The sequence below is a fragment of the Aquarana catesbeiana genome, linkage group LG01, assembly GCF_042186555.1.
Source record: "Aquarana catesbeiana isolate 2022-GZ linkage group LG01, ASM4218655v1, whole genome shotgun sequence".
NCBI classification, from domain to species: domain Eukaryota; kingdom Metazoa; phylum Chordata; class Amphibia; order Anura; family Ranidae; genus Aquarana; species Aquarana catesbeiana.
In genome coordinates, this window is record NC_133324.1 from 213,525,157 (window position 1) to 213,538,810 (window position 13,654).

Here is a 13,654-nt window from a genome sequence, read left to right on the forward strand (position 1 = left end):
TTCTTTTTTGGTATTAGGGAACCCCTGCTAATAAGTTTTACATTTACAGCTCACAGTACAATAGTGTGAGTGTCAGTGTGAATAATGCTTCTAACATTTTTGGTTATTGGGAAGAATTCAACCCTAACAGATAGATGAAAAGATAATTGATGTCAGGGGTTACTCATCTGAGAGGTAGAAATCATTTATCGCTCAAGGAACTCCTGGCAACCTCTGAAGGATATAGGGTTTCATGGACCCCTGGTTGAGAAACTCTGGTCCAAACCTTCGATACTATCACCACCAGTCTGGATACTACATTACACCTGACCACAAATGTGAATTTGCTTAATGAGTGGTGCTCTGCCTACTTCTATAGAGTTGTTACTAGGTACTTCCAGTGCTTACACCATGCAGAGTCTGTTTCCAACCCTACAGTGCCTCTGTGCTTCCACAACAATCCAAACAGTCTGCACAGATCCTAACTCCTATTCACTATACTTAAAGAAGATGGCTGTGGGGCATTTCTTACTACATAGAATTCATAGGAAAAAACAGCCATAAGTAATTGAGAACTTCTCCTGTATATTCAACTTCACCAGCCACACTCATATACTTGCTTCAAGGGCAGTCTGCTTTGTTGGGGGGGAGGGTTTAGTGAAAGTTGGAAAATAACCTGTACATCATGCCTGATGCCCACTGAAAGACATAGATGTTCCTCCTTTGAACCCCATTCTCACACCATCAGGGACAACTATAACTATGCATATAATGCTAATATTGTTTATAGCACAGGAAGGCAGGCTATGTTACATAAAGGAAGTGAAATATAAGGCATATGCATATTTTTTTTCATTCTATACAATCTAGCACAGTCTATCTTAGAAAAAATAAATAAAAGGAAAACTATTTACTAAACATTTTGTTTAGAATAAAAGCTGGCACAAAATTTAAATCAATAACCATATCCCCTTGATTAGTTTGTTTGGGTGACATTGTACAAACAGCACAAGTGAATTAATAATAACTAAAGCCTTTTTTTCTGTAAAATACCAAAACATGTTACAGTACAATACTGCTATCAACGTCAGCACAAACTGTGCCTTGGCAGCTTGTCTGTGTTTTAAGAATGATGACCTCAAATGAAATCTGTATCATTTGCGATACTTACAAGTTACTCATTAACATGTACAGAAACTGGACTGACTTGTATTCAAGCCAGTAGCATATACTGTTTCCGGGGCTGTAAATGTTACTGCTTCACGACATTCCTCATTGCAGCATACTCTCAGCTTTTAACCTTGTTAACTGCTTTCTCTGGTGTTTTTATACGTACTCATCAAGTGCTATTGCTGGTGTTTTTATACATACAAAAAAAAGATGAACAAAATGGAAGATTCTGTTTTCTTAGATGACACTCTAGAAAATGTTCCGAGTTCAAGCGATTGCTCTCCTCTGAGTCCTACAGACAGCATTGGCTCAGTCTTCTTAAAGTGAGTAATGTTTTATTGATTATAAGCATTCTGCACCTGAAGCTCTTAGCAGAGACTAATAGCAACAATATTATTGAAGCCTGTGATACATCCCAATAGATCAAATACAAGCACTAGCAAGTGAAACCGTTGAATGATTATGCTAATTAAAATAGTACTTTTATTCATGATAAAATAGCTGCTTTGGATTGTTTTTTTTTTTTTTTTTTACTTAAATGTCTTGTATGAGTTTTAAATTAAATGTACCTATACTATGAAGCTTTTTATCAAATGTTCATTATAGTTAACTAGTAAGATTACATAATATTCACTTTGTTATTCTTACATAAGCATATTGTAGTCTAAAATTATTTTCCTACTCTCTCTAACAAAGTTCAATATGCATGCAAATTCCACAATGCTAAAAGTCGTTTTAATTATGTATATACAGTTTCTAAACTGTAATTAAGGATGATGATCTGGTTCACAACTACCAAGGGTTTCAGATGAGTCTTGCAGGTTTGAAAAATTTGCTGTCCCTGTGGATTTATGTGCAGATTTGCCCAGGAGAATTTTTTTTGTTAACAATAATGCATGTCATGGCCTTTGAACCATGACCAGCAGGCTTAGAACGGCCAAAAAGTGAAGCTTTTGAATAAGCCAGCTTCCTCACTATAAAAGATGGGGGCACGGATCAGTCACTGAATTGGAAGCTCTTGTACGGAATGCTGGCAGAGATTAAAGTCATTTAGGAAACTGTATTTTCATTTTGATTCCTAGCTCTTTGGCAATCAACCCCTTTGCTGCTTTGTATTTTTTATAGTATTATTACAGTGCCTTGAAAAAGTATTCATACCCATTGAAATTTTCCACATTTTGTCATGTTACAACCAAAAATGTAAATGTATTTTATTGGGATTCTATGTGATAGACCAACACAAAGTTGCAGTTAATTATAATTATGAAACAATTAATAATTATGAAGTGGATGGAAAATGATAAATGATTTTCAACATTTTTTACAAATAAATATGTGAAAGGTGTGGTGTGCATTTGTATTTAGCATCCCAGAGTCAATCTAAACCATTCCATCGTAGCTCTGGCTGTATGTTTAGGGTCATTGTCCTGCTGGAAGGCAAGCCTCCACCCCAGTATCAAGTCTTTCGCAGACTCTAATAGGTTTTCTTCCAAGATTGCCCTGTATTTGGCTCCATCCATCTTCCCATCTACTCTGAGCAGCTTCTCCATCCCTGCTGAAGTAAAGCATCCCCACAACATGATGCTGCCACCACCATGTTTCAGGGTGGGGATGGTGTGTTCAGGGTGATGTCCAGTGTTAGTTTTCCACCACACATAACATTTTGCTTTTAGGCCAAAAAGTTAAATTTGGTCTCATTTGACCAGATCACCTTCTTCCACATGTTTGTTCTGTCCTCCACATGTCTTCTCGCAAACTGCAAATGGTACTTCTTATGGCTTTCTTTCAACAATGGCTTTCTTCTTGCCACTCTTCCATAAAGGACAGATTTTTGGAGTGCACGACTAATAGTTGTCCTGTGGACAGATTCTCCCATCTTAGCTGAATCTCTGCAGCTTCTCCAGAGTTACCATGGGCCTCTTGGCTGCTTCTCTGATGAATGCTCTCCTTGCCCATGCCTATCAGTTTAGGTGGACGACCATGTCTTGGTAGGTTTGCAGTTGTGCCATACTGTTACCATCTTCAGATGATAGATTAAACAGTGTCGCATGAGATGTTCAAAGCTTGTGATATTTTTTTACAGCCTAACCCTGCTTTAAACTTCTCCACAACTTTATCACTGACCTGTCTGGTGTGTTCCTTGGCCTTCATAATGCTTTGTTCACTAAGTTTCTCTAAGAAACCTCTGAGGGCTTCACAGAACAGATGTATTTATAATGAGATTAAATTACACACAGGAGGACTCTATTTACTAATTAGGTGACTTCTGAAGGCAATTGGTTCCACTAGATTTTAGTTAGGGGTATCAGAGTAAAGGGGGCTGAATACAAATGCACACCAAACTTTTCACATATTTAATTGTAAAAAATGTGTAAAACCATTTATCATGTTCCTTCCACTTCACAATTATGTGACATTTTCTGTTGGTCTATTACATAAAATCCCAATAAAATACATTACATTAATTACGTTTTTGGTTGTTACATGACAAAATGTGGAAAATTTCAAGGGGTATGAGTACCTTTTTCAAGGCACTATATTATTATTATTATTATTATTGTTATTATTATTATTATTATTAGCTTTTTTTCTTTAAAGTGGCAGTAAAGTCATTACAAAAAAAAAAGTCCAGTCCCCCTGCAAGGTAATATCATAATCTGCTAGAATGCACTGCATACAAGCACATTATGAAAGATTTACCTTAAAACTAAGTCCTTTAGCGGCGCACTGTCACCGCTGACAGGGCTTCCATCTTTACCCAGTCTTCCTTCCAGGTTTGCGGGCTCCAGCCATTTGAATGTGCGAGCCATGATGACATCACTTTTGCGCATGCATGTGAGAATCGCAGCCGCAGCACAGGCTCTGAAGGAACGGTATGCCATTACTTCACAGCACATGCACCAGTGACATCAAAACAAGGGAATATCTCCTAAACGGTGCACGTTTAGGAGATATTCATTTTACCTACAGGGGACCTTTATTATAAGCTTACCTGTAGGTAAAATTCACATAGTGGAGTTTACTACTGCTTTAAATTTGTGTTGTGGTTGATTTGAGGTCAGTGTCCACTTTTAGCTGCGGTCTCATCCTAAGCAACCTTTTTTTGCTACCAGGTTTCTCTTTTAGAAAAAAAGTGTGCTTTTTTAGGGGTAGTATTTTGGGGTTTTTATCTCCTTTTTTTATGATTTTTATTTTATTTTAAAAGGGCCTTTTATAGTTTGAAGTGCTCAAAGCACAGTATTCACTTGTTACTGACCTTCTGTTCTTGAAGCTGCCTTTTGCACATTGCAGCATAATTTAATAGAAAAAAACTTAAAGGAGAAGTACAGCCAAAGCTCATTTGGCTGTACTTCTGGGGATCACAAAAGTACAATTCTTTCTGCACTCCTGTGACCCGTTTTCAGCAGACAGTGGGCTGAAGCCCGCTATCGGCTGATGTCACAGAGCTGGTCCAGGCTCGGGCAAGATCGTGACAATGGAGTCGGGATCTGCCCACATGCCTGGACCAGCACCTGGCTCAGCCTCTCAGAGAGCCACTAAGAGCCTGAGCCGGCCACTCCCACCCTCTCCACAGCCCAGCACTTCAGTGACTGTGGGGGCAGGCAGAGCAGAGAGCTGCTGACTGAATGGAGTCTCACAGAGCTGTGAGAAACGAGTCTCACGGAGCTGTGAGAACCGAGCGATCGGCTGTGTTTGTTTGCTCAGTTCTCAGTGTTAGAGGCGCCAGGAGACAGATGCAGCATCGGTCCACCTAGGTAAGTATGATTATAAACAAAAACCCATATATCTCTTTTAAAGCAAAAACACAGTGCACCTAAACCACCTCACATTATAACATTCACATTCACTGCACCCCCACGTCCTCATAAATAAAATTAATGTTAGGCATACACTGGTTAGGCTCATTATCCATGAATATACTGTACATGAAAGTGAAAAGAAAGTATGTGTGATTTTATGGGTAGAAAAACTATAACTTCACAAGTGTCATTGCTTAAATGGATATATTCTTATTAACAAATCATATTAAGATTACAACTTTAACCCTAGCATTATTTAACAGTAAATCCTGTATGTCTCAATATACTTCATACAACAGTGAGTTCTCAACATGTTTTATGTACCAAGGGTCCAATTCTTCAGGAGAATGCAGAAAGTAAAGATTTGAACATGATGTTAAAACACACATTCAGTAGGAGCACAAGCAGAATTTAATGGATACCATGCAGCCCTTTATTCATTAAACATTGCTGTTTTGCACACAGACATCAGCAGCCTTCGCTGTGCACATGCATGATCTCACGCTAGGGGAGTCATCCGCCTTGAAACCCAAGTGGTAGAATATTAAGGAATGTAAGGGGGTCACTAACTGTATGCCCCTGCATACTGTGGGTGACTCTAATGCCCTGTACACACGATAGGATTTTCCGATGGAAAATGTGTGATAGGACCTTGTTGTCGGAAATTCCGACCGTGTGTAGGCTCCATCACACATTTTCCATAGGAATTTCCGACCCACAAAGTTTGAGAGCTTGCTATAAAATTTTCCGACAACAAAATCCGTTGTCGGAAATTCCAATCGTGTGTACACAAATCCAATGCACAAAGTGCCACGCATGCTCAGAATAAATTAAGAGACGAAAGCTATTGGCTACTGCCCCATTTATAGTCCTGACATACGTGTTATACATCATCGCTTTCAGAACGATCGGATTTTCTGACAACTTTGTGTGACCGTGTGTATGCAAGACAAGTTTGAGCCAACATCCGTCGGAAAAAATTAATGGATTTTGTTGTCGGAATGTCCGATCAATGTCCGACCGTGTGTACAGGGCATAATTATGCAAATTGGCTGCTACCCCCTGGATACTTGACCTGTGACTACAAAAATAGGTAGTAAGGAAACTTTCCCTTAGCATTTCTCTCAAGGAGAAAGATGTTTTAGAGGTTGGATCTATTTGCTTAATAATAATTAATTATATATTTTTGTAGAATGATACAAGTCATGTCTTCCCACATTAAAGCAGAGCTCCTCCCAAAAGGGAAAGCTCCGCTTGTTTGCACCCCCACCTCCACTGCCACATTTGGCACTTTTTGGGGGGGGAGTGGGTACCTGGTTTTGACAGGTACCCGCTCCCACCTCCTGCTTAGATTGCTTTCATGATCTTCGATGATTTCTGGCCCCTCCTCCTCCCCCTTCTTGGACACCCATTTTTCCCAGAAGACTGCGGGACCATTCATAAAGCGTAGTGTGACTCGCACATGCGCAGAAGGAAACCAGCTGTGAAGCCAAAAGGCTCCACTGACAGTTTCCCTTACCTAAGATGCTCAGCCCCTGCACCCAAACACACTTGAAGAATCAGCTTGAGTGCCAACATTACTGGATCTCTGGACAGGTAGGTGTCCTTATTTTAAAAGTCAGCATCCTAAATGAACTCCTCTTTAATGAGATGTTATTGGAACCAATATGCCCCACTATTGGTCCATAATTTTGGAAGCAATTTCAGACTTTATTGATCCTTGGATTTGAGATAGTGTGGACACTTAAGGTTCATTTAACAATTAATATATAATTAATTATATATTTTTGTAGACTGATACAAGTCACGTCTTCCCACGTTAAAGCAGAGCTCCTCCCAAAAGGGAAAGCTCCGCTTGTTTGCACCCCCACCTCCACTGCCACATTTGGCACTTTTTGGGGGGGGGAGTGGGTACCTGGTTTTGACAGGTACCCGCTCCCACCTCCTGCTTAGATTGCTTTCATGATCTTCGATGATTTCCGGCCCCTCCTCCTCCCCCTTCTCGGACACCCACTTTTCCCAGAAGACTGCGGGACCATTCATAAAGCATAGTGTGACTCGCACATGCGCAGAAGGAAACCAGCTGTGAAGCCAAAAGGCTCCACTGACAGTTTCCCTTACCTAGGATGCTCGGCCCCTGCACCCAAACACACTTGAAGAATCAGCTTGAGTGCCAACATTGCTGGATCTCTGGACAGGTAGGTGTCCTTATTTTAAAAGTCAGCATCCTAAATGAGCTCCTCTTTAATGAGATGTTATTGGAATCAATATGCCCCACTATTGGTCCATAATTTTGGAAGCAATTTCAGACTTTATTGATCCTTGGATTTGAGATAGTGTGGACACTTAAGGTTCATTTAACAAAGGCAAACAGACTGCTGACATTGCAAGGAATTCTCACTTTGAAGGGACTTTCCCTTAGCTTAGTGAATTATTATTATTATACAGGATTTATTTAGCGCCAACAGTTTGCACAACACTTTACAATGTAGGGAGACACTACACTACACCCACAGTACAATTCAAAACGAGGTTAGAGGAGCCCTGCTCCTGCGAGCTTACAATCTAAGAGGGAGGGGCTGGTGAAACAAAAGGTAAGGACTGTGTGGGATGAACTGATGAGGGGAGTAGAAGATTTGGTTGTTAGCTGGAGGCAGGATAGGCCACCCTGAAGAGATGAATTTTCAGGGATCACCTAAAAGTGGACAGAGTAGGCGATAACCGGACAGATTGGAGTAGTGAGTTCCAGAGGATGTGAATGAGTTCAAGCTTTGCTGACTTCCTTCATCCACACATGTCCAAGCAAAATACTGTATTTTTTATTTTAATTGCATGTGACTGTGTATTCTTTGCAAAGTGAATTTTTACCACATTCACTCAGCTAAAGAAAATTGCCTTGCAAAGTGAACATTTACTTGCAAATTCAACAAGCTTTTTACCTTTAGTAAATCAACCCCTTTGTGTTTATTAAAGGATACATTTACCTATGTGGTTTAGAATTAGTTTGTATTAGCTGGAACATTAGGGATTGAACTAATCCATTATATTTCTGTGTTCCTTACATGTTGGTGGAGACAGCTTACAAGTTAAATAGAGTTTTATTTGCACTCATTTGCCTTATATTGGTATGTCTTGGGGATAGATTAATATGCTTTGGATCAATTTCGTTGGCTATCATTTTTGCATAGAATATTGAGTGGGATACTCTTTACTGGGGCCAGTAGAGTTCATCACCTCAAATCTCTTCAATCAGATAAGCAATGTTGGTTAAAATTGGTATTGGTTACTGCAATGCTGGTCACTTGTATGGAAAGTGGTCTCACAGTTCTCTGCGAGAGTGCTTTCAGCGGCTGTTGTGTGCAGAAGGCGCTCAGGGGAACTGCTAGAGAAATCAGAAATGACAGGAAATAATAACAGTGTTGGTAACTGTAACAGGGAAGTGTGTAAACCCGATGTTGTGTATGAGAAGCACTCCAGAGGACTGTTGGACAGATATTGGCTGAAGTACCAATGGAAACATAAATGGCTAAAGAGACTTGTGTACAAAAATATGTTGAAAAAGGTTGTCTGGTAGAACAGTTGCTTATGGAGTGTTGGACAATAGGGGGCAATGTGAAACTGTGGGAAGGTCCCATAGGGAGTAACTGTTTGCCTGTAGGTGGTCCCTCCTCAGACACTGTCCTAGCAAACAATGGGACAAGAGTTCCTGATGACATTGACAATGATGTGTGTAATTCATGGTGAAATGTGGTGTTATTAGCAGATGGTTTGGTTGCCCAGGGCAGCCACACAGGGGTTAGTGAACCTGAAAAACAGATGATGGTGATTAAGGTTGAGTCTGGTAGTGAGAGAGGTCAGTCCCTGACAGGTGTCATAGAAGTAGGTCCCCTACAGTCCTGGGAAAATAGGTCTGGGGAGGTAAAAAGAAATGTAGGATTCCGAAACCAGAAGATAGAAGGGATAGTAGAGATTGCTTGTGGAAGCACACCCTGAAAAATATGTGGGTGGAGTGCCCCTTTAAAAAGAAGGTTGGACAGGCTAGGACTCCTGTTGAGGATAGTTGGCACAGAGGTGCCAGGGTAAAGTGCTTGGGAAAACATACCTGGAAAAAGAGTTGGGCCTACGCAGCTAATGACTGGCACAGAGGTGTCCCAACTACGCTGACAGGTTTATGTGTTCCTCCGCCCAGTTCAAAACAGGGTGGGAGGGGGATTATGTAGCAGGTGACCCCCTGCCACTGTGTAAAATGGTGGTTAAGCCAGTTTGCTGGGTAGCAAGCACACTAATGGCTCAGGTGTGTGTTGCATTCATATGAGAGCTAGAGCTCAGAGCCCCACCCTCCCGAGATAGACAGTGTAGGTAACCATGGGGGAGGTGCTGCATGCACCATGCTTTCCAGGTCAGGACAGAGCAAGGCCTGAGCCTGAGAGAAAGTCCATGAGGGACATAAACAGCTACGAAGCTGTAAGAAAAATTCAGAGCTAAGGTGCAGCATCTGTGCATAAACACTGGGACGTGTTTCATGGCCAAGGGGACCAAAAAGGTACTAAAATTCAAGAGGGACCCTGAAGAGGTACTTGGAGCAGTAAAGCTGCCACAAGAGAGCCAGGAGGCTGAATCTATGTTTTTGCAGTGATGGTGAGAACCACCTGTGCGGGAAGACATACCTGTGCGAAGTTTTGATGTTTGTGATAAAAATGGGCAGGAAAGCCCTGAAAACGTATCTGGCATGGAGTAAACTCACTGTTTTGGCACTACCATTGAGCTAAGAAACCCTGATGTGTTATACTTGGTAGTTTTTTCTACTAAATGACTGCCTCTATAAATAGTTTGATTATGTAATTATCATAGAAGTTCTTCATTACTATCACAATATCCACAGACTGCACCTGGGGTGAGGCGTTGTGTGTCTCCTGATTTTCTTTCTCAGTGCATATTTGGGGTTCACGCACATGACATGAGTGGCATAGATGCCTTTAATATATTGGTTGTATCTTTCCATTAAGCCATTTACCTTAGTGCATGACAATCTGTACATTGCATTATATATAAATATATTATATAAATATATATAAATGTGCTCCTACTAAATATATATTGTAGATCTTTGCCATCATTGATGAAGGTTAAGAACTTTCTGTTGTTTGAATTATATTGAGATATATGCTATGTATTATTTCTGGTTTTCTGGTTTTCGTGGAGGTACTGAAAAAATATTAGGAATTAACCTGCACCATGGTACTATTATGATTTGTTAATAAAAATGTATACATTTTAGCAATGATACTTGTGAGGATATAGTTTTTGTACCCATATTTTCTTTTTCTTACTCTTGTGTATATCCAGTTTTTTCCAGTGGTACACCCCTATAAGGGGTAATTAATGCAATTCATACATAATTGATGGTTAAGTTATGCTTAAATAAAGCTGTCCCACTGCTGGACCATGTTACACTGCTGTATCTTAGTTCTTGTAGTAAAACCAAAGTGTTTTTTTTTTTGCCATTGGTACATGCTCCCATGGCAGTGCCCAGCTTCCCGTGCCTTTTTTTGACCATACCTATTAACGCTGAAATAGACAGAAGTAATCAACACAATGCAATAAACTTCAATGGGGATTGCCTCTAAGTTCAGGTTTGCCAAATTTGAAAAAATTCTCTAATTCTATGGTGAACTGAACCCAGGCAGATTCAGTCATCATTAAGGGGCCTTTCACACTGATAGGTTTTTCCTGGGTTTTTACCTTGCAAGAAAAATGCAGGAAAAATATTTCCCTTTAAATTCAATGGGACTTTTCACACCACTGTGCTGTGGGTGCAATGCGTTTTGAAAAGTCCTGCATTCTGCATCTTTGGTGCAGTTTTGAAAACCACACCAAAAACACAGCTTCCCATTGAAATTAATGGAAATCGCTGTAAAATTGCAGTAAAACGCACCTGTAGTCACAAGACCATTTTTCACAGGTGCAAGTGGCTCAAAAACACACCAGAAATGCACAGGAAACAGAGCAAAATCTGAGAAGTGTGAAAGGGGTCTAACTGTGATATTATAATTTTTTATTTATTTATGTTTAGTTTATCTTATTATCACAGTAATCACTTGTATTTATAGTATGAGTTTGGGCCTAACAAAATACAGAGAGATTCAGGTATGTGGCTTTTGCATGAGAACAGTATGATAGCTGCAAACAGCAAAAGGGAGACATATTGTTCACAATAATAAAGCATGGACTATAACACTAGTGTGTGTATAGTTGTCAATATATCATAGTAATGATAGCCCTCTGTCAAAGTGCAAAACAAATTAGCACGCCGTACTTATGCTCTACATTAATATCTTTCAATTATATTGTTGACACCCAGAAGTTTTAATGTGACACTAAAATATTTTTTCATGCTGTATCTAGCTGGTAAAAGGGTTAATTTGTGGGTATGGCAGCTGATGGCAAGATCCCATTCTATTTTCACACATTGTGTTTTGGCTGTCAAGCATCTGACAAGATAGATAACAGCCAACATGTGTTCTTCCTATCTCAAGTGATGTGGCTTCTCAGGGTCACAGACTGCATCAAAACCAAAGACATCAGAACTCCAGGCCTGCAAGTGACTGTTGGGTTCTTCACTTTTTAGAGGGGAAAGTTATACTGATAATAACATTTTTACACTGTATTTAATAAAATATGATTAAAAAAGTAAAAATTTTATTCCTGTTTTCTGGATGATGACAAGCCATTTTTTCCCTTTTTTATGGTTAGTTAAATAAAAAATGATTGTTTATTACATAGAAAAAGACATACAGAATTAATTTTACAAGCAAAATTGAAATAATCAATAAACAAATTCTTGGGGTTCCCCCAAGAGATATCTGTTGATGAAGTGTATTTCAAAGATTGATCTTTCCTCTACTAGTTTTGCAGTACATACACCGCTTCTTCAGGAAGAATAATCTATAAGACATATAATTGGATAAAGCACAAATAAGATCACTTGCATTTGAAAAACTTATACAACTATAATTCAACAATAATGTATACAGGAGATGAGTAGCTCACTCGACGGGTCAGTGACCAAGTGTGAAACCATGCAGCTCGAAGACGATTCCCCCTGAGGCGGACAAGGGGAATTGTGCGAAAAGCTTTCTAAATAAAAGGGAATAATAATAATAGCGAGGCATATAATACAGAGTCACTCCACACTGAGTTAAGGATAACATCGGAGAGGAAAAAGGGGAAGGGATGGGAAAGGAAGGGAGGGGAGGGAAAAAATGGAAAGGGAAGAAAGGGGGGGGTAGAGAAAGAGAGGGGGGAAGGGATGAGGGGAAAAGGGGAAAAGGGGGGGAGGCAAAAAGGGGGAAGGGGGGGACGAAAGAAGGGGGGAAGGGGAGGGGGGAAGGTAAGGGAAAGGGGGAGAGGGGATGGAAAAGGCCAGGGAAAGGGAGAAGAGAAGGGGGGTAGTTGGAAGGGGGGCAAGAATGTGGGGGTGACTGTGAGGCATGTCAGGGAGTGACATAACTCACCTACAACCAGTAATGCCGGTAGAATTATTTCAAAACTCCAGAGGAAAAGATGAATACATCTAATTTAAACGGTAGGACAGACAGTGGTATATCCGGATGGCTGGCCTGATCACATAGTGTGGGGAGGGGGGTAATTTAAGGCTTGAAAAGGATTCAAATATAACCCCACAATCTGGTAAATAGTCCCTTGATGCTTCCCCAGCCAGACTGAAAGCAGCAGGTGAAATCTGCGAGATAAGAGCAAGGTTATACATATGTGTATAAGGCATATGGAACCAGGCATAAAAGCCTGAGTAGCATAGTGGTAAGGAGGGGAAGGGGGAGGGGGGATGTTGGTTGTCCAACCTCCTACCTGCCTGTGACTGTGAGTCATGTGTCCCCTGTTAAATGAGCTCCTGACCCAAACACGCACCTGCGCAGTGCAGGGAGACTGACCCGGTGTCATTAGATGCCACCGGCCGGCGGCGCGTGTCATGTCCCCGGGTCGGGAGCTCATTTAAATAGTTTTCAAGCCTTAAATTACCCCCCCCCCCACAGTATATGAGCAGGCCAGCCATCCGGATATACCACTGTCTGTCCTACTGTTTAAATTAGAAGTATTCATCTTTTCCCCTGGAGTTTTAAAATAATTCTACTGGCACTACTGGTTCTATGTGAGTTATGTAGCTCCCTGACATGCCTCACAGTCACCCCCACATTCTTGTCCCCCTTCCTACTACCCCCCTTCTCTCTTCCCTTTTCCTGGCCTTTTCCTTTTCTATCCTCCCTCCCCCTTTTTTCTCCCCTTTCCCTCCCCTTCCCCTCCTCCCTTCTTTCGTTTCCCCCCTCCCCCTTCCCCCTTTTTCCCTCCCCTCCCCCTTCTCCCCTTTTCCCCTCATCTCTTACCCTTTTCTCCCCCCTGTTCCTTTTTCCCTCCCCTTTTCTCCCCCCTGCTCCCCCCCTCCTTCCATTCCCCCCTCCCCCACTGTTTCCCTCTCCTTCCCCCTCCTCCCCCCTTGCCCTCCCCCCCTTGTCCTTCCTCCCCCTCCCCCCTTCCTTTTTTACCCCCTTTGTTTTTCCCCCCCCCTTTCCCATTCCCTACCCTTCCCACCCCCCCTTTTTCCCTTTCCATTTTCCCCTCCCTCCTTCCCCTTTCCCTTTTTCCTCTCCCATCCTTACTCAGTGTGTAGTGACTCTTTATTATATGCCTCA

General features: G+C 41.2%; 1 protein-coding gene across 2 annotated transcripts in view; it reads left to right on the forward strand.

Annotated features, from left to right (window-relative positions):
• Positions 1-1,205: 1,205 nt before the first annotated feature.
• GRAMD2B (GRAM domain containing 2B) overlaps positions 1,206-13,654 on the forward strand; it is a 269,842-nt gene continuing 257,393 nt past the window's right edge. For both annotated transcript variants that reach the window (XM_073624798.1, XM_073624807.1), the window contains exon 1: positions 1,206-1,472. In XM_073624798.1, coding sequence (XP_073480899.1) covers positions 1,360-1,472 — 113 coding nt within the window. In that variant the 5' untranslated portion in view covers positions 1,206-1,359. The remainder of the gene's footprint in view (positions 1,473-13,654) is intronic.